General features: G+C 41.2%; 1 protein-coding gene across 1 annotated transcript in view; it reads left to right on the top strand.

Annotated features, from left to right (window-relative positions):
• The first annotated feature begins 3,209 nt into the window (after positions 1-3,209).
• The window catches only part of LOC126456060 (acetylcholinesterase-like), a 194,746-nt gene continuing 175,008 nt past the window's right edge, over positions 3,210-22,947 (top strand). The window contains exons 1-2 of the mRNA XM_050091815.1: positions 3,210-3,242; positions 12,687-12,852. Of these exons, the coding sequence (XP_049947772.1) occupies positions 3,210-3,242; positions 12,687-12,852 (199 nt within the window). The remainder of the gene's footprint in view (positions 3,243-12,686; positions 12,853-22,947) is intronic.

Here is a 22,947-nt window from a genome sequence, read left to right as displayed (position 1 = left end):
AAGTTCTAAGGCCTCCGATTTTTTTTCTAATTAACTACTCACCCGAAATCGATGAAACTGGCGTTACTTCTCGACGTAATCGCCATGCAGACGTACACATTTTTCACAACCCTGACGCCATGATTCCATGGCAGCGGCGAAGGCTTCTTTAGGAGTCTGTTTTGACCACGGGAAAATCGCTGAGGCAATAGCAGCACGGCTGGTGAATGTGCGGGCACAGAGAGTGTCTTTCATTGTTGGAAAAAGCCAAAAGTCACTAGGAGCCAGGTCAGGTGAGTAGGGAGCATGAGGAATCACTTCAAAGTTGTTATCACGAAGAAACTGTTGCGTAACGTTAGCTCGATGTGCAGGTGCGTTGCCTTGGTGAAACAGCACACGCGCAGCCCTTCCCGGACGTTTTTGTTGCAGTGCAGGAAGGAATTTGTCCTTCAAAACATTTTCGTACGATGCACCTGTTACTGTAGTGCCCTTTGGAACGCAATGGGTAAGGATTACGCCCTCGCTGTCCCAGAACATGGACACCATAATTTTTTTAGCACTGGTGGTTACCCGAAATTTTTTTGGTGGCGGTGAATCTGTGTGTTTCCATTGAGCTGACTGGTGCTTTGTTTCTGGATTGAAAAATGGCATCCACGTCTCATCCATTGTCACAACCGACGAAAAGGAAGTCCCATTCATGCTGTCGTTGTGCGTCAACATTGATTGGCAACATGCCACACGGGCAGCCATGTGGTCGTCCGTCAGCATTCGTGGCACCCACCTGGATGACACTTTTCGCATTTTCAGGTCGTCATGCAGGATTGTGCGCAGAGAACCCACAGAAATGCCAACTCTGGAGGCGATCTATTCAACAGTCATTCGGCGATCCCCCAAAACAATTCTCTCCACTTTCTCGATCATGCCGTCAGACCGGCTTGTGCGAGCCCGAGGTTGTTTCGGTTTGTTGTCACGCGATGTTCTGCCTTCATTAAACAGTCGCACCCACGAACGCACTTTCGACACATCCATAACTCCATCACCACATGCCTTCTTCAACTGTCGATGAATTTCAATTGGTTTCACACCACGCAAATTCAGAAAACGAATGAGTGCACTCTGTTCAAGTAAGGAAAAGGTCGCCATTTTAAGTATTTAAAACAGTTCTCATTCTCGCCGCTGGCGGTAAAATTCCATCTGCCGTACGGTGCTGCCATCTCTGGGACGTATTGACAATGAATGCGGCCTCATTTTAAAACCATTCGCATGTTTCTATCTCTTACCAGTCCGGAGAAAAAAAAATCGGAGGCCTTAGAACTTGAATGCACCTCGTATTACAGAAATGTGCTGCTTTCCAAGAATAGCTCCACAAAGCCTTACACATTAGTTCCATACTGGCTGTAATTTAATCCTGCTACTCTCTGTAACAGTAGTGAAAAAACTATTGGGTGACAGTAACAAGTATAAAAGACGATGAAATGTTTCATCAAATTTTTGTATCTATCATTACCATATAGTGCAGTGACTACAGTTCTTACGTATTCTACTGTAACACACCATGAATACACCTACAGTCACAACGTAAGTGTATTATGTCACGTACCACGTAAAAGCGTCTGACATGGAACTTAAGTAATTAAATGAATATCATTTTGATTATCTTTCATGATACATTACTGTTGTTGTAATTTACATTAGTGTAGGTACTAAAACAGTAGAATAAGCATCTACAACAATTTCTTTTTCAGTTAAGACCAATTCATGTACTGGCTACATCCTGTGCACGAAGTTCTGGGAAGGAATTGCTCTCTCTGAAGTGTCTTATTCTTTCTGTGCACTAAATTTTCATTTGGAATATAATTATATTGTACTTTACAGTGGCTTCAGATTTCAATTGCTTTCTAGTTCCAGGCCTTTCGGCTGCATGTAGAAAGGGAAGTTTATCGTCTAAGGTTTCTATTACACGTCGATTGTAAGAGGTAGGCTGCAACTCGTGACGTTTTGATTAAGTTGCTTCTGCCAAGTGTTCGTTACGTCTAATGCTAAATCCCTTTCACCACCACCGCCCCCCCCCCACCCCACCCCATGTTTATTCAGTGTGAAAGCAATCCACAACTACTTTGAACTGAGTACTTCAGTTCCACCCGAGATATATGAAAAAGAAGTTAATGACCCTTACGTTGCTTGGTTGTGAAGCTGTTGCTCTACAAACGATACTCCACAAAAACTGATTTTTGCCTGGCACAGCCGGTAAGTCTGCTGTCACTGTGTCATGCAGCGATTTTAGCTACTTGAGATATTAATGCAGTATTTTCCCGCTGACCACATGTAAAACCGTTTATCGGTATCAGGTCTGGAGAACGGAATTATCCAGCACGTCGCACACTGCAGCGTTTCGAAGAAGTTTTGAGTTCTCAGGCGAAAGGTAGTCACGTTTGGTTTTCGAATTTAGCAGGATGGAAGCTGTCTTCGTTTCCTTCAATGTCCAGTAGATAACTCATAGTTAGTACAAGCCAGGGCTACCAATACTAGTTCATTTATATTTATTCGTTTCAAGGTGAATAAGAACAGTATGAACTGCTTAAAACAGCATACAAATTTGAAAGACGAGAACTTATCTTTCTTCGAGAGATTCTGTCAGTATTACACTGCCGGCTGTGACGTCCACGTTTGTTGCGTCTTTTGTCCTTTTGTTGCCAGAGATATGATCTCAGGGAATATAACCAATTGTTTAGGCACTTACGGGGATGGGGAGGATTGGGATCTTACGTCCTTCCGACGACGAACTAATTATAGTTGTCTTACGGGATCGGGTAGAATAGAAGATTGATTCATCAAACCGTCATGTCTTTCTACTTTTACTATCTATACCAGCGGGAATAGAAGCTAAGCTTCAATCAGTGGTGCTGCTCGTCAAGCCTTTGTATTATCATGCAATCTGCCTCTGATGGATTATCAAACAAGGGACGAATGCAGCAAACCTGTATTTGGCGGTGAGTTCAGCGATGGTTGTATAAATGTGTAACGTCGAGTAGATGGGTCGGTAGCAACGTAGAATAGACTCTAGAAACAGTAGGCAGTGGAGGACATATCATTCATATCACACTGTGGTCGTACCTATAATCACAGGGAGAATGCCCTCTTATCTGGCCAACACCCACGATCATAATTTTCTCATTACAGAAATATCTCTCCTAGGTCATACTCACTGCGATAACTGACCCCAATAGGAAATGGGCTCACATGGTGGTATGGAGCAGGACAAGGTTTGTATTTCCAGCAGGTTCTACTGCTCTTTAGTAATAGCACATGGTAGCAGTGTGGAGCACTATCTCTCAGGATCATGTATGATCGTAAGTATGAACTACAGTAGAATCAGTTTTTAGCTAGAAGTCGTTGCGCAAGATGCCGAAAGCATTCTGCAAGAAAAACTGGTCTGAGGTGTGTTGTTATCGTGCAAGGTCTTACGAATCACTACAGTCAGTAAATACCATATAACGAGGGAAATGTGCTGCGGTAATGCCTGGATCTTGTCCAGTTATACTCCTGGGAAAACTGTCCGGGGTGGCCGAGCGCTTCTAGGCGCTACAGTCTGGAACCACGCGACCGCTACGGTCGCAGGTTCGAATCCTGCCTCGGGCATGGATGAGTGTGATGTCCTTATGTTAGTTAGGTTTAAGTAGTTGTAAGTTCTAGGGGACTGATGACCTCAGAAGTTAAGTCCCATAGTGCTCAGAGCCATTTGAATTTTGAAGTGCTGGGAAAAAAATGCTAATTAAGGCACTAAAACAGCTTCAGTTTTGCTATCTATCAGTTCCACTGCATAATACTGCATCCCATTTCTTATGTTGAAACTGCAGCAGTGCACGTTACATCTGTGAAACTTGCTGCAGATGGTTTTCGAAACACTTTACGTAAGGACGATAGATACATACTTCACTGGAAACGGGCGTCTGGTTTTTGTGTTAGCATTGTGTGCGATTACAGCAACTCATTGGAAAATTTTGTCCCTCACCAGGTCTGTTCAAGAACGCAATTTCGATGAGTGGATCATCGTTAAACCCGTGGGCGTTTTCCAGAAATGCAACAGACAGAGCAATTCGATTTGCTCAACATTTGGGATACACAGGGAAAACTTCAAGTGATCTTGTAAACTTTCTGAAAAATGTGGATCCCTCAACGCTAATAATGGATCAAAAGGTGGCTCTTTCGGAAGAGGTATGTATATGACTTGAATTGCACTGTTTCACTCAATAAGATAGCTTCTGATATCATCGTTGATTATTTTAGGCACAGATAATAGGGGGGAGTACAGAACAATGAAGCGACCAAATATCTTAACAAACAGTCATACACACTGCATAACATATAATAAATAATTCATTAATAAACTTAACTTGATTGTCATGATTTTCGTTGCTACCGTAGTGAATAAAGAGTAATAAAACTTATAATTGCAAGTTAGAGTGGTAATGCAGGGCCTAACCTAGGTTAAATTACTGTCATGTGCATGTCAAACAAATCCGTCACAGTTGCAAAGTGCTTTCATTGCTCGAAGTCTTATATGGGTGACGTTGCTATACACTTCCACCGTTTCGAGGTCAGCCTCATCATGAAGTGTTTCTGAAATACAAAGTAGGACAATATTTGTAACCTACTCCCTTAAATAATTAAAGTATTTAAGAAACAAAAATTAGAGTCTAAATAATCAGATCAAATGATAAAATTAGCCCACCTAGCAATAGTAGGACGTCATGTCCATGACCAAGCAAAAAGCAGATAAACATTTAGCGTTTGTGAACCGTCGTAACCCGACATAACTGCTTCACTCTGAGGGATGTAGAAGAACTATAAGCAATGTGTCCCTCTCCGGCCAATTTTTAATTCTATAGGACGTCCAGGTCATGAATTGACTAGATACCTTAACAGCGTCCTCAGCCATCATTATTATTACTCGCAGCGTCATTTGGTTAGGAATCGGAAAGAAATTATACAACTCTTGCGAGCAACTAGGGTTCTTCAGAAGCTACGTTTACTTCTTTCGATGCTGAGAGCATGTATACTAATATCCCCATACATGAGGTCTGGACTTATAGACAATAATTAAGTAATTAAGAGGAAGAATATATTAAAGAGCGTTGGAAGTTACTCATACTGCTGTTGAAATATAACGATTTGAAGTTTGGAAAAGAAGAAGGGCAGCGGAATGTAGGTTTGCCAATGGGCTCTCCGTTAGCCACTACATTAGCCAACGTTTAACGTCACACTTGGATGGGAGATATTATTTGATAAACACCCCTCAGTACAAAGACATAATTGTGCAATTTAGGAGGTATATCAATGACGTTATTGTCGTTTTTGATCGATTACAGGGACCAGCCTTTAGATCTGCATAAGGTCCTAAATAATCAAGTACATAACACAGATTTAGTATGGAGTTCTCACGAGATGGTACTTTCTTGTACTTCGATTTGTTACTTACTTTCCATAATGAGAGGATTATGTTTAACATTTATTGGAAACCAGCCACCACGGATACGTTGATACATAGCTCCTCCATGCCTGCTAGAGTACATAACGTCACGGCCTTCGTATCTATGCTTCACAAGTTACATGAAGTCCCACTAAATAAGGATGTCTCTATCGTGGGGCTAAGACCCAGAAACCGTGGTACAGTTAAGTATGCCTCAAGATGACTGGGTGTTTATGTTGTCCTCATCATTTCGTCATCATTCATGAAAGTGGCGAAATTGGGCTGAGCAAATGTTGGGAAATTGTACAGGAGCTGATAACCGCGCTGTTGAGCGCCCCACAAACCAACCATCATCATCATCATCATCATCATCAGTAAAACAGTAACAGAATTTTACACCTGTGGCGGATTTGTTGACCATGTACATGTTGCTGAACAGTTGTGGATGTCCCACAACAAAAATTTATGCAATTTAATTATTTCTTCTAAAAAACTACTTGGAAAGCTTCCTTCTAAGTCATTCACCATCTCTTAAAGTCTCATTAAGTCATTCATCTCACAAGTTTCCATTAAACCTATCTAGCAAATTATAGTCATTCACCAAATTTACATCAATTCTATTGAGCATTCCATTTATTTATTTCATTTTGTGGCAAGGCAAGATGCATCAGTTCCTCTCTTACATCAAACATGGTTTCTAAGCATTTTAAATCAGTTCATTATGACACACACTTTATAAGAAGTCCTACATATGCTAATCTTGAACATGACTGTTAACAGCAACTGTAACTTTCCAATTTATGAATTACACAGCCATTCAGCTTCCACAATTTATTTTATTTTAGAACTCAGCCACGTTTCGATAGAGCTCAGGATATCTTCATTACACAATTTTTTTTTACAGTAAAACTGGTATCTACCTCCCATCTATGAATACAAAGCTTTAAAATAAAAACTGTTTTTTATTCGGATTATTTTTCGTATAACCTTACGTGCATCAACATTACATCCACCACATGTTGAGGAACTCAAGTCAAATACAGACAATGTGAATAAAATATTCGTTAAAACTGAAAGAATTAAAAACTGGTGTAGCTACTGAACAGACAACCGTCAAACTAAGCACATAGCAACTAGCTGCAGCGCTTACTTATACTGTAAGTTTCTATTATTATGAAGTAGTAGAACAATAATGGAAAGAAAACCTAAGATTAAAAGGAATTAAAAGGTACCATATAATTTTAAATAGGACTAGCTACCATAATTTTGACAGTATAAAAGCAATTAAAATCTGTATTAACATGAAGAAGTACGCAGAATGTTATTCAAAAGCAGAGAAAAATTTTTAATCTTGGAAAACGACGTTAAGGAAGTAAATAACAGAATCCTCTGGCGATAAATTAGTTCATCATAGAACTAATGCACACTCATGAAATTGAAGAAAAGTATTACGAAAAGTGCCTGAGGTAAATAACTCTTCCGAATAGGAAGTGATGTTGATGAACAAAGGTACCGATGTTACACGGTAGTGAGCAACGACTTGTAATCATTAAGGGGGGACCTATGCGAAATTGCAATACTTCTTGATCTCTGAGAACGAGTTTATTGGCTTTTCGTACAAACTTTGATCTACATGTATTGATCTATATGTATAACGGAATTTTGATTTCTTCAATTGATGCAGTTTTACATCTCTTGAAATTGCACCAGATTTTGGGGCCTTTCTCTTACATAAATGCCTTAATGTTGCATTATATGAAAATTCTTTCCTGTAACGCGCTGTATGAGGAGTTTTATAAAGTTTCCAAAATGTAGCTAAAATCAAAGATTTGGCACTTTTTATTAGGCCTTTCCTCATGTGGGTGAACTAGTACAAACCAAAAGTATATTTCTCTTCAACATGAAGCAGACGTTTCTTTTTTATCTTTATGTTTCTTATTTTCAAATGAAGTAGAAATAGTGGCAGCTGCATCAATTCTCTTCTTCAATCACTATTAATGAGCTAGTTTCCAAGATGTCGTTATGGCGTAGAGAAGGACTACACTCCTTTACCTTTTTCAACAGTTTACTGTACCGAAGCATGCTGCAGACGGTAATAACAAATCTACATAAATCTTTCGTAAAAGTTACTCCTTTGCAGCCACTTGTAAACAAACGCCATAAAGTAAAGAATACAACGTCACTAGCAGTGATGCTATTCCGTAGTCTTTCTGATACGTCACACTAACATTCCCCGCAATGTACTGCGTAAAACTGTAAGAAAGCGCCTTAGGAATAAATAACATAAGCAAACGCAGAACAAGAAAGGGGCGTGGCTACTTGGAAGCTTTTGTCATTAATAATTTTTATCACACTTACTAGTGAAACTGGAACATAATGTTCAGGAATTTAAATTTCTTTCCACGTAATAAATGAAGAGCAAAAAAATTCTTCATAATTTTGATGGCTTTCACGTACGTCCGCCCTTAAAGAAGTTATAGTTCCTCAATTACAATTTCTCGTTTAAAAGGAGGCCACTTTCCTTTACCGTGTGTCTAAAAACCTTTGTTCCCTCCGATGTATCCGCCACTTTCTTTTTTTTAATGCAAAATCTCATTTTCTTCTACTCTTTTCGGATTATGGCCTGACGTTCAGGAGTGCTCTGTTTCAAAATTAAAATGCACATGACACAGTTTCTTTAATTCCAAAAGGATATGACAATCCTTTTCACTAAGGCTGTCTTTCTTTATGAATAGTTCACATATTCTCTGTATGCCCATCTTTTCAGAAATGGTTGCGGGACCCGGCCGTTCTGCACAGAATGTCAAATCAAACACCTTTCAGTCGTCAAGTTTCCAAACTGTTATTTTACTGGGCTACCAGTTTCGGCGATATATTGTGCCATCCTCAGGCTCCCTGGTCGAAATTCGAAACTCGGTTCGGCCCAAATTAGGGGCCAGCATTTCGGCAGATAATGTTTCAAGTAATCGCTGTATCAAGCAGAAATCTACAGTTATCAGTCTTTGAGTGATGGTCCATAATTGGACCGGAACCGAGATTGGAATCTTCCCACATGTCGGTCAGGGGGCCTGAGAATGGCTTAACATATCGCCGAAATTGGTAGCCATATAAAATAACTTTCCCAAAATTTGACGGCTGAAAACTGATTTGACATTCAGTACACATTCTCTGAGATTATTTGCTGAACCAGTTGTTCGGAGTTGTTAGGGTATTTCAACCACTGTTTAACATTTTAATAAGGTTTTATATGGTTCGGTAGTAGACCCATTTATTCAAAAGGTCTATTAGAACTGATAGCCATACCTGTGTAAAGTACAGGGTGATTATAATTAAACTTTCAAAGCGCTGTAGAAATAACACCACTTGTCAGAATGACGTCAATTTGCAACGAAATATCATCGGAGAAGAAAAAATTAGTGTGAAAATTGATCAATAGATGGTGCTGTATGTGTCAGAATACATAAATGAAATCGCCTGTCATGCGCACGACCCACTGAAGTTGGTATAAACACGCCGGGTACACGGCTCTTCCTTCGTACGCCATGACTGTCTCAATGGAGGATCGCACTCCGTAAAGCTGTGTTAGAAGAATGATGTCTGTGCACACGTCGGTCTGCAGAAGTTCAGGACACTGAAGGATTTGAAAAAAGGCGCTGGTCCGATAACTGCCGTGGGTCTGGAGAAAATGATTCGGAAATTCTAAAAGACGGGTTCTTTTGGTGTGCAACTTGGTAGAGGGAGGAAACGAGTTGATTCGACGTCAGTGCAAGCAGTGGTCACTGCAATGCAGCAGGAGACGAGTGGTGGTGCGCAAACGTGTAGTGCACGGAGAATTGCCCAAACATTGGACATACCCGTGAGCACGGTGCGTAAAATCCTATGAAACATCCTTCTTAGCTATCCATTCAAAATTACCCATGTGCACGAGCTGCTTCCTGTTGGCCTGCCAGCGAGAGAGACCTTTGTTTAGAATTTCTTGCTCGCCTGGAAGTGGACAATCATTAGCTGTGGAAGATTTTGTGGACAGACGAAGCCCGCTTCCATCTGGCAGTACATGTCAATACCCAGAATAGTCGAATATGGGCAACGGAAAATCCACATGCAGATCAACCAGTAACACTTCATTCTGAAAAGGTCACTGCGGGTTTACGGCATCATTTATCATGAAGCCATACTTTTCCGGTCCTGTTACCTGTACTGTCACTAGTAAGCACTATGAGTGCCTTTTGCGAAACCACGACATTCCAGCTCTCCAACAGCGTGGAAGTTTGGATGGGATCACTTTAATGCAAGATAGCTCACGTCCGCACATTGAAAATGTGACGTCACTTGTGCGTGTCCGTACCGTACCCATGATGTCAGAAGCCGTATGCATGGTACCAAAATGCCGATCCAGAATATTATGCCGGAGAAACTTGCTAAATATGGCATAAAGGTCATGTGTCTCATAGATGCACATTCACCATATTTATATAATGCTTATTTTTATACGAGGAAAGACAGCGATGGAGCAACACTATTGGAAGAAGAGAAAACGTTTCGAAAGCCGACACAGTCTGTGATTCGTCTCTCCAAATGTATACATAGAACAAAAAGGAATAGCACAGCAGGCAATTGGTTTTTCTCACTGAATCGTGTAAGGAACTGTTTAAAAACAAGTATACATATGTTGAAACTCTAGAATCCAACGATAGAGAAGTTCTGAAAGAGTTTCTTCCCGACACAAAGACAGAAGTTGGCTCAGCTGTTTGTGGTCCTAATAAAGAAGTTACACTATAGTCTTCCGTTCAAAAACAAAAGTCTAATTCATTTACAATTCTTTCTTCAATGAACCACTCTGCATGTGCCGATAAAAAAAAGAAAAAAAAACAGAAATAATTAATATCTATAATGTCAAGAAATCTGGTGTAGACGGTTTAGACATGAAGTGTAGCATACTCAGCCAACTACTGAAAGAGGAGGTGTCCACTGGCAGTAGTTACTTTCTAAAATCAGTGAGCTCAGCAAACGCCTACGTTATGTATTTACGTTAAGTGTACAACGTCAAGATTTGAGTTCATGAAGAGCATAGGAATGAGCTTAATCAGAAGGCATGAACAGAGCAGGCTATAGGTTCCAAACGTACCTGTTGGAATTAGGAAAGCAATTTTAAATATTTTGGGTGATCGAAAAACAGAGAAAAATAAAAGCTAGAAAATAGAAAAAACTGTCGTTGCTGTCTCTACACTCAACAGAATGACGGCATACAAGTGCGTGAAACGTGATAAACCCAACTGCTTACAGTGCTACATGAAAATATGTAAAATACGAGCAGAAAGTTTGCAATTTTTTCCTTTTGTATGTTTTGTATTGCATGTTAACTGGGGACCTAGAAACGACGGGGAGGCTCCGTCCCAACCGCAGCCACAGTGGTCCACAACCCCACGACGACTACCGCAGTCCACTTCACCCCTCCGCCGCCCCACACCGAACCCTGGGTTATTGTGCGGTTCGGTCCCCGGTGGACCCCCCAGGGAATGTCTCACACCAGACGAGTGTAATCTTTATGTTTGCGAGGTAGGGTAATGGTGGTGTACGCGTACGTGGAGAACTCGATAGCGCAGCAATCGCCGATATAGTGTAGCTGAGGCGTAATAAGAGGAACCAGCCCGCATTCGCCGAGGCAGATGGAAAATCGCCTAAAAACTATCCACAGACTGGCCGGCTCACCGGACCTCGACCCAAGTCCGCCGGGCGGCTTCGTACCAGGGACCAGGCGCTCCTTCCCACTCCGGAAAGCAGTGCGTTAGACCGCTTGGCTAACCTGGCGAACAATTTTTTTCTTTACTTCCCTATATATCAAACTATTTGAGAAAACACGTCAACCTAACAAACTTATTTCAGAGGAAATACTGAAAGTGGTTCAGTTTTACAAAAGAATAATCGAGTTTATAAACTATTTCATGAAGAAAATATTTGCAATTGTTGGATACTGTAGGGAAAACCATGATTTAAACATGATAAAAATACCAGTATCAATATTTCATCAGTCCTTGAAACTGCTATTCACTTTCGATGTTCACTAAAATGGAAATAAATTGCAAAAGTTCGTAATCTTAGTCTCCCAGACTGATGTTACCGTTAGCGCACATTTTTGCATGTTACCAACTAAGGGTTAAATCGTAATGTTTTTGATCCACCGTATCCTCAGATTGTCCTCAAATTGACTGGAATTTTTCTCAGCATCTATGGCATGTTATTTTGGAGAAAATGTTCAAAGTTAAGTAGTTGGTAACTGTTAGAGAAGGTGTTTCAGTCATTAATGTCGAATTTCTTTGGAACTGCATCGGAAGAGGGCACAGTATCTGATGCTCCCAGTCTGTCACAAAGTCCTGAACAACCAGCACTTGTTACCTGCTGCTCCGATTGTTCTTGAGAAGTGACATAACTGCGTCCGATATTTATGAGGAAGCAACATAACAGCAACAACATGTAGTCGTGAGCTAGACCTCCTGATTATGTGTGAAATGCTCCATTTACTGGGAGGTCACATAAACAACAGGAATCGAGCTATCGCATGTTCAGCGGAATTACTGTTATTTAACTCGTCTAGTAGATTACGAAATGAGACATCGAATGTAATAGATGACAAGGAAAGCGTTTGAGAAGAACTGAAATTTGTTAACATCGCATATAAATTTAAGTGTAGCAAAGTGTTTTCTAATGGTATTCGTCTAGAGTGTAGCCTTGTACGGAATTGAAACACAGGCAATCAGTAGTTCAGAATAGAAACTTTTGAAATACGATGCTACAGAATAATGGTGAAGATTAGGTGGGCATATCGTGTAACAGATAAGGAGATACTGATCAAAACTGAGGAAAAAAGAAATTTATGTCACATCTAGACTGAAGACAAGATCGGTTGACAACACACGTTTTAAGGCAACGTGAAATCATCAGTTTAGTATTAAAGGGAGTTGGGAGGGGGGCAGGGGAGGCGTATAGAGACCGAGGGTTGAAAACAGTAAGCAGGTTCATATGGATGTAGGTTGCAGTAGTTCTTCGGAGATGTAGATGCTTGCACAGGATAGCGTAGAATAGACAGCTGCACCAGACCTGTATTTGCACTGAAGGTCACAACAACATTCAAAGTTAATGACTTAACGAAACAGTAATGTGTGGTTTACATGTCGTTATGATTAAAGGTACACTGTAGCAAATTAAATGGTTAATAACGTATCAAAATTATCTGTGACAGGACAGCAAAACATTGTTCACCTGTGTTTGGGTGCCCAGTGCAGAGCCGGTAAATGATGGGGCTTTTCTGACGGAAGAGCCGTGGATAGCTTTGTCGGAAGGGCGCTACAATCTGGTTCCCTTCATGGCTGGCAACACTGACCTAGAGCGAGTTGGACACACTCAGCGTAAGTAAAATAAACCTCTCTCATAATTTTATTAGATACATAGTTCATTCCAAAAAATGATATTTGTTAACGTGGAACATAATTTTAACTTTATTATGTCTTTCCCAAAGATATTAATTTCAAATGTAGCCTTGTACAGTAGCGAATGATGGGTGATAAGAAGTTCTCATCAGAGGAAAAAGAGGAGGTTCTGAAACGTTGTTCTACAAAGGAATGCTGAAGATAATTATAATTGCGTGTAGGTGCCCGAGTACGAGTTTCGCAACTGGACGACATTTCGGTGACTTGCACGTTCCTACACAGCCCGTTATTGAGCAGGGGAAATAGTACCCAAAGTTTAACGTGGAATCCGAATCAATTGTCGGTCCTCGCGACACCCCACATCGTGGAGAGGCGAAGGTTAAATTAAATACAGACTGAATACTTCCGTGGTCCGAAAGCGACCTCTCAGTTCTTAGGCACATACATTACCACTAGGCCACCAGACCCAACAATAATGAAGATTTGGTGGGTTCATCAAATGACTAATGAAGAGATATTGTTATGATACAATTTAAATAAAAAAAGGGATGGTTCATGAGACATATCCTATGGCATCAGCCAACCCTCCACCTCATTATCGTGTGAACTGTATAAGCATTTGGTAGGAGGGGGGCTAAACACTGAAGGAGATCAAGACTGAACTAGAATAAGAACGTTAAACTATATGTTTATTGCAGCTGAGCTAAAATTTATATTGCATTTTATCTGTTGAAAACTTCATAAAACTTGAAACATCCACTTAGAAAAATTTATAAAATTACTGTGCTGATAAACTTCTACGTTGTTTGATTTTCAAACATCTGAGCAAAACTGAAAGTACTCAGACATTTCTCTCTTTACTTATTCTGATTCTGACACACAATTTTTTTTAGCACAACGCAATATGACTTTAAATAATCCCTACAAAAGAATGGCCCTGACTAACAATAACCTACACCTTTCATGAATCACTTACCTCACAAAAATCTTCGTTACTCAAACTACTGCAATACAGCGTGCGCCAATACCGCCAGCTAAATAAAAGATTCTAACTAATGAAGGCACTAACTACTGATAGGCATAGTTAGCAAATAAAGATTTTGATAGAGAACAAACAATGTATTTACCTTAATAATGTTCAAAACCCATTTATATATATATATATATATATATATATATATATATATATATATATATACTCCTGGAAATGGAAAAAAGAACACATTGACACCGGTGTGTCAGACCCACCATACTTGCTCCGGACACTGCGAGAGGGCTGTACAAGCAATGATCACACGCACGGCACAGCGAACACACCAGGAACCGCGGTGTTGGCCGTCGAATGGCGCTAGCTGCGCAGCATTTGTGCACCGCCGCCGTCAGTGTCAGCCAGTTTGCCGTGGCATACGGAGCTCCATCGCAGTCTTTAACACTGGTAGCATGCCGCGACAGCGTGGACGTGAACCGTATGTGCAGTTGACGGACTTTGAGCGAGGGTGTATAGTGGGCATGCGGGAGGCCGGGTGGATGTACCGCCGAATTGCTCAACACGTGGGGCGTGAGGTCTCCACAGTACATCGATGTTGTCGCCAGTGGTCGGCGGAAGGTGCACGTGCCCGTCGACCTGGGACCGGAACGCAGCGACGCACGGATGCACGCCAAGACCGTAGGATCCTACGCAGTGCCGTAGGGGACCGCACCGCCACTTCCCAGCAAATTAGGGACACTGTTGCTCCTGGGGTATCGGCGAGGACCATTCGCAACCGTCTCCATGAAGCTGGGCTACGGTCCCGCACACCGTTAGGCCGTCTTCCGCTCACGCCCCAACATCGTGCAGCCCGCCTCCAGTGGTGTCGCGACAGGCGTGAATGGAGGGACGAATGGAGACGTGTCGTCTTCAGCGATGAGAGTCGCTTCTGCCTTGGTGTCAATGATGGTCGTATGCGTGTTTGGCGCCGTGCAGGTGAGCACCACAATCAGGACTGCATACGACCGAGGCACACAGGGCCAACACCCGGCATCATGGTGTGGGGAGTGATCTCCTACACTGGCCGTACACCACTGGTGATCGTCGAGGGGACACTGAATAGTGCACGGTACATCCAAACCGTCATCGAACCGATCGTTCTACCATTCCTAGACCGGCAAGGGAACTTGCTGTTCCAACAGGACAATGCACGTCCGCATGTATCCCGTGCCACCCAACGTGCTCTAGAAGGTGTAAGTCAACTACCCTGGCCAGCAAGATCTCCGGATCTATCCCCCATTGAGCATGTTTGGGACTGGATGAAGCGTCGTCTCACGCGGTCTGCACGTCCAGCACGAACGCTGGTCCAACTGAGGCGCCAGGTGGAAATGGCATGGCAAGCCGTTCCACAGGACTACATCCAGCATCTCTACGATCGTCTCCATGGGAGAATAGCAGCCTGCATTGCTGCGAAAGATGGATGTACACTGTACTAGTGCCGACATTGTGCATGCTCTGTTGCCTGTGTCTATGTGCCTGTGGTTCTGTCAGTGTGATCATGTGATGTATCTGACCGCAGGAACGTGTCAATAAAGTTTCCCCTTCCTGGGACAATGAGTTCACGGTGTTCTTATTTCAATTTCCAGGAGTATATATATATATATATATATATATATATATATATATATATATATATATATCAGTTCATGGCATCCAGTTTTACAAATTTCGTTTTCTGACGGACACACGTCCAGATCGCTCTCAAAACTCTGCCAGCTCTCTCCCCACATTCACCACTGCTAGCGGCTCACCTTCAACTGCGCAACACTACTCGCTGTTCACATCCAACTGCCCAACACTACAATAGCAAATATTCCAACAATGCAGATCAGCCACAGACTGCACACAGCACAGTCAGTGATTTTCATACAGAGCGCTACGTGGCGTTACCGACATAAAAACCAGAACAGCCTACTTACAAACTAAGTCAGATTCTATATTTCTACTAGGGAGGTGGTAAAAAGTTAGTAGACACTAATAAGTGTCTTGTAATTCAACATCATTTTTGTGTTGGAAATTTTCGGTACATAAGCTCTATTCAGTTATCCTGTACAGTGGAAAATTCTTGCGCCGACATATGATCTGAACATCATTTTAGAAAGAATTATGAATTTCGTTATGTTATGTCGATTTCAAAATTACTTCTTAATGTTCGAGGGGATAGGAAACTTTTCCTAGCCCTTTACATGGCACAAGAAATTTTTTTTAGCATCTACTCGAAGGTAACTGTGCTATTTCACATGCCATTTAAGTCTTTAGATACAATATCGAAGATTCTGTCATCAGCATTATTGTTTCTGACCGAGAGACTAAGGTAATGAAGAGCGATGAACTTATATTCTTCAATATATCTTTTTCATGTTTAATAATTATGGACATCATTATTCTCTCCGAAACTTAGTCGACTGTTGACAACAAATTTCGTGAGCTAGTACATGAAACGTGATGCTGTACTTCGAAAACCTAATATTTATGCATTAGTCTACAATATGATCTGGGGGGGGGGGGGGCGTGGAATACCAAATATTACATTTGCTGGTCGCTTTTGTGCTGTAGAAACTTGCTTCCTTAAAGATGAGCTACTTGATAGTGTAATTATACAACACATTAATCAAAAATGAATCTTAACTTACAGATTTCTTTCCTATATGAGACTTGCAAATAGCGTGAGATGTAAAAATGTCTTAAAGGATTTATTTAGCAAACTATAGATTGAGGAGTTTTATGATTATGTACACCAGTCATTTTTAACACTCTTCCTTAATATATACTTCTTGGCTGACAGCGGCGGATTTAAAAATTTTGCGCCCCTACGCACACCATATTATATGCGCCCCCTTCCCCCTCCCCCCCCCCCAAAAAAAAAGACACGTTTTAAATAATAACTATTACCTGATCACTTCATAGTTGCCGTTTTGGGTGGGAGCACTGTGACCTGTTTCCGTACTCTGCTATTCATTGCTCTCAAGGACGCTTCAGCAGTCTAGTCACTATCAGTCAAAATATAATATGGTTCCTGAACTGTGCTTGGTGTACGGCAGCGGATAAAACTTAAAACTGCATTTTGTAAACACATTATTCTGGCGAAAGACAACAGAAACGAACACAAGGAAAATAACTTTTCCTTTATGGCCGAATAATTCAGCATAGCGTGTAGGATACAATCGATTTTTGTTATACATATACTTTTAATATGTTCTTTTACACGAAACCGTTGAAAATGAAAATAAAAAATTTGTGTTACAATCCTAAAGTTAAAGCGAACATTTCATACATTAGAAATTAATACGTACTTTTACAGAGATGCTTTCAAAATTAAAACTAAACTGTCGTTTTACGATCTAATAACTAGAATGTGTAGTAGATAAAAAAACACGTTGGCTTTTAATACATGAATCTATAGGAAAGCGTAAGAAATGAAAAAGAAACAGAGATTTCGGTGCACGAACTAATAGCTAAATACAGACGAACAAACACAGAACTGGATTTGCAATTACATAATTTTACAGACTAGTGTGGAAAAATCAAATTTGTTTTATAATCTAATAGTTAATGTGTAAAGCATTAGGGTCTGTGTAGAAAGATGCTGAATAATAAGTGTACACAATACCTTTAATCCATGTAAGGGCTGAACAGGTTTGTGCTGCAGCTAATGCTCTCACCATAGCTTTTTCTAACGGTATTAGCAGAGGTTTTACTTATTTATCGACAGAAGTGAACTACGTTATTTATTAACACTTTCTCATCTGAGCGTACTCTCCGATAACGTATACTTCCGCGATAACTATACATTTCAGCAGGCGCCAAGAATACGAATCAGTTGTAATATGCTACAGCATCAGTGTGACTTGACTGTACTGTGCAAAGCGGCCTGGGTCGTTCGGGTATTGTTTAGTGTTGTCGGGGGACTTCGGTCACGTCCGCAGTTAAACGAGATAAACAGGTGATTTAATGAACGTGCTCTACTTTGTAATAAAAATAAATTAGTAATCTTAAATTTTTAAAACTAATATGAATAAACAAACAATCTCACCAGTCATCAAAGTTTGCGTCTGTCTTTGACAACAGAAAACTCGTCGATCATATCTTTACAGTTCACACCGTTATCAGTTAGGAGGTCGGCTTCGATGTGAAGAATGGACAAGGCGTTCAGTCTCTCCTCAGACAACGTAGAACGTAGGTACGACTTCAGTCTATTAACAGCCGAAAACGAGCGTTCTGCTGAACAATTTGTAAGTGCCATACATAGAAATATTCTAAGAGCAATGTCAACATTTGGAAACACGCCCTGTAACTTCTCTTTTCGTAAAAATTTACTCATTTCGACTGGTATATCACTAAACTCAACCGATTTCAAAAGTTCCGCGAAATATACACATTCACTAGGGAAGGAAGGCTCTAAATCTGAGTCATATGATGCTTGGAGCTTTGCTGTACGTTCAGCAATATCGTCAGGTGAACAGTACTTAAGATTACTGAAAACTGTGAAGGAGTCCAACAGTGTTCTATAGCTTTCCTTCCTCTTCACTAATTCGGCGTACTTATCGAGTACTGGGAGAAATGCTTCGACTCTAAATTTTTCCCTTCGTTGTAGCTTTGTTTTTTACAAAGATATGAACAGCGGTATGACTTTTTTAAACGGCACCCCGTATTTCTTATTCGGTAATTCATTTCCTCTCCTAAAGACGTATTCAAAAATGTGTCACAGTGTATCCTTCACTGAAACAGAACGTTATTAATTACATAACACAACATTGACTTTGAACCCCGGATCACAAACTCATCCACTTGCTGGAGTTGTCAGAAAACAAATGTAAACCAAGTCAAAACATAACACAAAATTGACTTTGACTCTCTTGTACCATTGCCCACGAGTAGAACATTCAAAGGTGCTCAATGGTGACCCCGGACACAGATACACTGGTGAACTCGTTCAATGAAAGAATTATTTACTGCTTCCAGTGTTGCCTGCTGAAGAGAATTGCAAGCAAGCACCACACGTTCCTGCATGTCCTCTGGAGTTGTTGGAATATCGCGAAAGACAATGTCTTTAATACATCCTCAAAGAAAAAATTCCAGACTGTTTAAATCAGGAGACCTAGCAGGCCAAGTAACTGTTCCTCCTCGACCAGTTCATCTGGCAGAATACCTTCGGTTCAGAATACGACCTGCACGCAAGGTATTATGTGCTGGACGTCCATCGTATTGACACCACATAAGCATTCTGGTTCTTAGCGGCACTTCATCCAGAAGAGGAGGGAAATTCGTCTGTGGAAGTTGGCATACACTGTTCCATTCAGACTACCATTTATGAAATAAGGGCCAATAATTGTAGTACCAAGCATCCCACACCAGACCTGAACTCTCCACTGAGGCTCATGTTCCACCTGTGTAAGCCATCGTGGGCTGTCGCTGGATCAATAATGCATGTTCCTTGTATTAACCTGTCCTTTGTTTGAGAAGGAACATTCATCGGTAAACAGAACACTGGAGAAGAATTTCTGGTTGGCGAGGATTTGCTGCTGTGCCCACGGACAGAGCTGTACACGATTTTGGAAATCATTCACAAGCAATTCTTGATGTAGTTCTACATGGTAAGGATGGAACCGGTGACGTGTAAGAATTTTATGTACATTGGTTTTAGGAATGCGTCTCGCGTCAAACCTGTCGTGTGCTCACGTGTAGATTCATAGCAACGGAGGCGAGAACAGTAAATTCGGCAGCTTCGTCTGTGCGAGTCATACGAAGATTACGTTGTCGTGGGTTGAAACTTCCGCTTTCCTGAAGCGTCTCAACAAGAGAAGAAAACACCCGTCGGGAAGGTGGATTCTTGTCCGCTCTCTGTACAGTTCCGCTACCTGTGTAGCATTTCGCCTACCTTCAACAACAACAACGACAATAACAATAAAAGAAACGTTATGTCGATGCAGTTTGTAGGAAGGACAGCCTTCACTGCATGTCTACTCTACACAAAAGTATTTAAAAGGACTAAACTACTGTAATAAATGTACCCGTACATAAGAAAACAGCATTGCAATTACTGTTATATTAACTTACATTCCCAACAGATAAGTAGCATTTCTACCTTCTCTTCGTTGGTGTACATTCTACTCACACAACTCTTCAACTGACGATGGTAGACGGAATCACTGGTGTGCATTCTATTTATGTTTATATTTGTCCCCTGTCAACGTCAGCTCATGGATGTGTTCCATTACCCCCAGTACACCTGCATTAGGCGCTGGGAGCGTCAACGCCAATGTTGCGTTAGTAATTAATAACGTTGTGGTTCAGTGAATTGTTCACTGTGATACATTTCTGGATAGGTCTTTAGGTGAGGAAATGTATTACCGAATAAAAATTACCGGGTGTTATTTTAAAAAAGTCATACCGCTGTTCATATCTTAGTAAGAAACAAAGCTACAACGAAGGCAATCATCGGGTAAAGAACATTTGCTTGAAACATTTTGTAATTTGCATCTGGATAAACAGTTATTTAGGGTGCTCAAGATAAATGGGACACCCTGAACACACTTGTAATTTCAGATTTACACTATTAAATCTCTGGAATATATCCTTCCAAACTGTCATCACGAATATCGTTTCTAGTCTGCTGAGTTGATTCAATAAAGCTGAAGCCACATTTCGCACAAGTGGTTTTCAAGCATTTTATTGGCTGTATGTGAGGGCATTGATACTGCCCTCCCAGTTTCCATACAGACTTACACTCACTTTCTCTCTTGCTGAACATCGTGTTTTTGACAAACTTTTTACCGTTTCGATTCCTCCTTTCATGAAAGAAAGAAGTTTATCCCAGCGCTGTGTATAAGGAGAGAAAAAATTATAAAGGTCTTACTCTGCATTGAAATATGAACATGCTTCCCGACAAGAGCTTGCAGCACTAGTGCCGACTAAATTCAAAGATTGTGCTGCACAAGGCACATAATGCGCTTTCGGATTTCGTTCTTTAATGCGTGCCTATTAACCAGCGAAGGTTCCTGACATATTGCTTGCGTTGTCGTATGACTGGCCTCTACGGCCAGTAATATCAATGAAATTTGTAGACAGGACTTTTAGTACGGCCTCAGCTAAGTTTTCGGACCTGTGTCCCGGGTTTGGTAAAAACAGAAGAAAATGGTCAACAGGTTCACCATTCTCGTTCACATATCTTAATATGAAAGATAATTTGTCAGTATATGAAATGTCAGTAGTGGAATATGCTATTATATAGAAACATTTGCCCTATTTTATTTCACTTATGATAATTCTTGTTATTCGTTCAGAAAGTATCCAGACATCCCCAAAAAAATACGTTTTTCATATTAGGTGCAGCGTGCTGCCACCGACTGCCAGGTACAACATATCAGCGACCACAGTATTCATTAGACATCGCGAGAGAGCATAATGGGGCTCTCCGCGGAACTCACGGGCTTCGACGGTGGTCCGGTGATTGGGTGTCACTTGTGCCATACGTCTGTACGCGAGATTTCCACGCTCCTAAACATCTCTAGGTCCACTGTTTCCGATGTGATAGTGAAGTGGAAACGTGAAGGGACATGTACTGCACAAAAGCGTACAGACCGACCTGGTCTGTTCACTGACAAGAGACCGCCAACAGTTGAAGAGTGTCGTAATGTGTAATAGGCTGTCATCTATCCAGACCATCAAACAGGTATACCAAACCGTATCAGGATCCTCTGTAGGTGCTATGACAGTTAGGTGGGAGGTGAGAAAAACTCGGATATCATGGTCGAACGGCTGCTCATAAGCCACGCATCACGCCGGTAAATGCCAAACGACGCCTCGCTTGGTGAAGCAGCGTAAACATTGGACAACTGAACAGTGGAAAATCGTTGTGTGGAATGACGAATCACAGTACACAATGTGGCGATCCTATGGAAACGTGTGGGTATGGCGAATGCTCGGTGAACGTAATCTACCAGCGTGTGTAGTGCCAACAGTAAAATTCGGTGGCGGTGCTGTTATAGTGTGGTCGTGTTTTTCATGGAGAGGGCTTGTTTTGCGTAGCACTATCACAGCACAGGCCTACACTGACATTTTAAGCACCTTGTTTCCCACTGTTGAAGAGCAGTTTGGGGATGGTGATTGCTTCTTTCAACACGATTGAGCACCTGTTCATAATGCGCGGACTGTGGCGGAGTGGTTACACGGCAATAACATCCCTGTAATGGACTGGCCTGCATAGTCCTGACCTGAATCCCATAGAACACCTTTGGGATGCTTTGGAACACCGACTTCGTGCCAGGCCTCACCGACCAACATCGATACTTCTCCTCAGTGCAGCACTCCGTGAAGAATGGGCTTCCATTCCCCAAGAAACTTTCCAGCACCTGATTTAACGTATGCCTGCGAGAGTGGGAGTTGTCATAAAGACCGAGACTTTTTTTCGTGAAGCTCTAAATCAGTAACAATTTGCTTCTCTTCATTTTTAACTTTTGTTTCGTCCGCATTTACTTCTTTTACAACAGCTGCAGTGCCAGAAATATCATTCGCATTACTTGAACACGAAGTCGAACCAGCAAGGTTTTTGGAAAAAATTTATCTACTCTGCCAAGCCTTTTTAGAACATTGGCTTGTCGTTCGTGTCTTTCCTTCGATAATTTCCGAAATGCCGTCCAATTTAATTTTGCACGTTTGTTCTTTTCACTGTTATTCATGTTAAGGCATTTACAGAATTGTCAACCAACAGTAAAAAAGAAAAAAAGAAAAAAATTGTAAAAGGAAAAAAAGAAAGACTGTATCCAGTTCGAATCGTACTACACCGCACATGAGCACAAAGCTTTTTTCTTTAAACACGGCATACGATCACAAATATTGTTCCTTTGAACACAGAGCGGTGAACTGACCAATTCGGATTACCCAACGTAACTGTGCTATGAAAGAACGACAATGCACAATAGTTTAATTTCATTGTAGCCTGCCGGCAGGAATTCGTCTCGTAAAGAAAACAGGACAGTCCCTTTTTTGGTTCTGTTTCCCGCGTCGCCGGAATTTTTACTGGGACGCAGATACGTTCTAAATATTCT

The sequence above is a fragment of the Schistocerca serialis genome, chromosome 2 (genome assembly GCF_023864345.2).
Source record: "Schistocerca serialis cubense isolate TAMUIC-IGC-003099 chromosome 2, iqSchSeri2.2, whole genome shotgun sequence".
Classification (NCBI taxonomy): Eukaryota; Metazoa; Arthropoda; class Insecta; order Orthoptera; family Acrididae; genus Schistocerca; species Schistocerca serialis.
The sequence above is the reverse complement of the archived record's forward strand: the minus strand, read 5'-3'. Positions and strand labels throughout refer to the sequence as shown.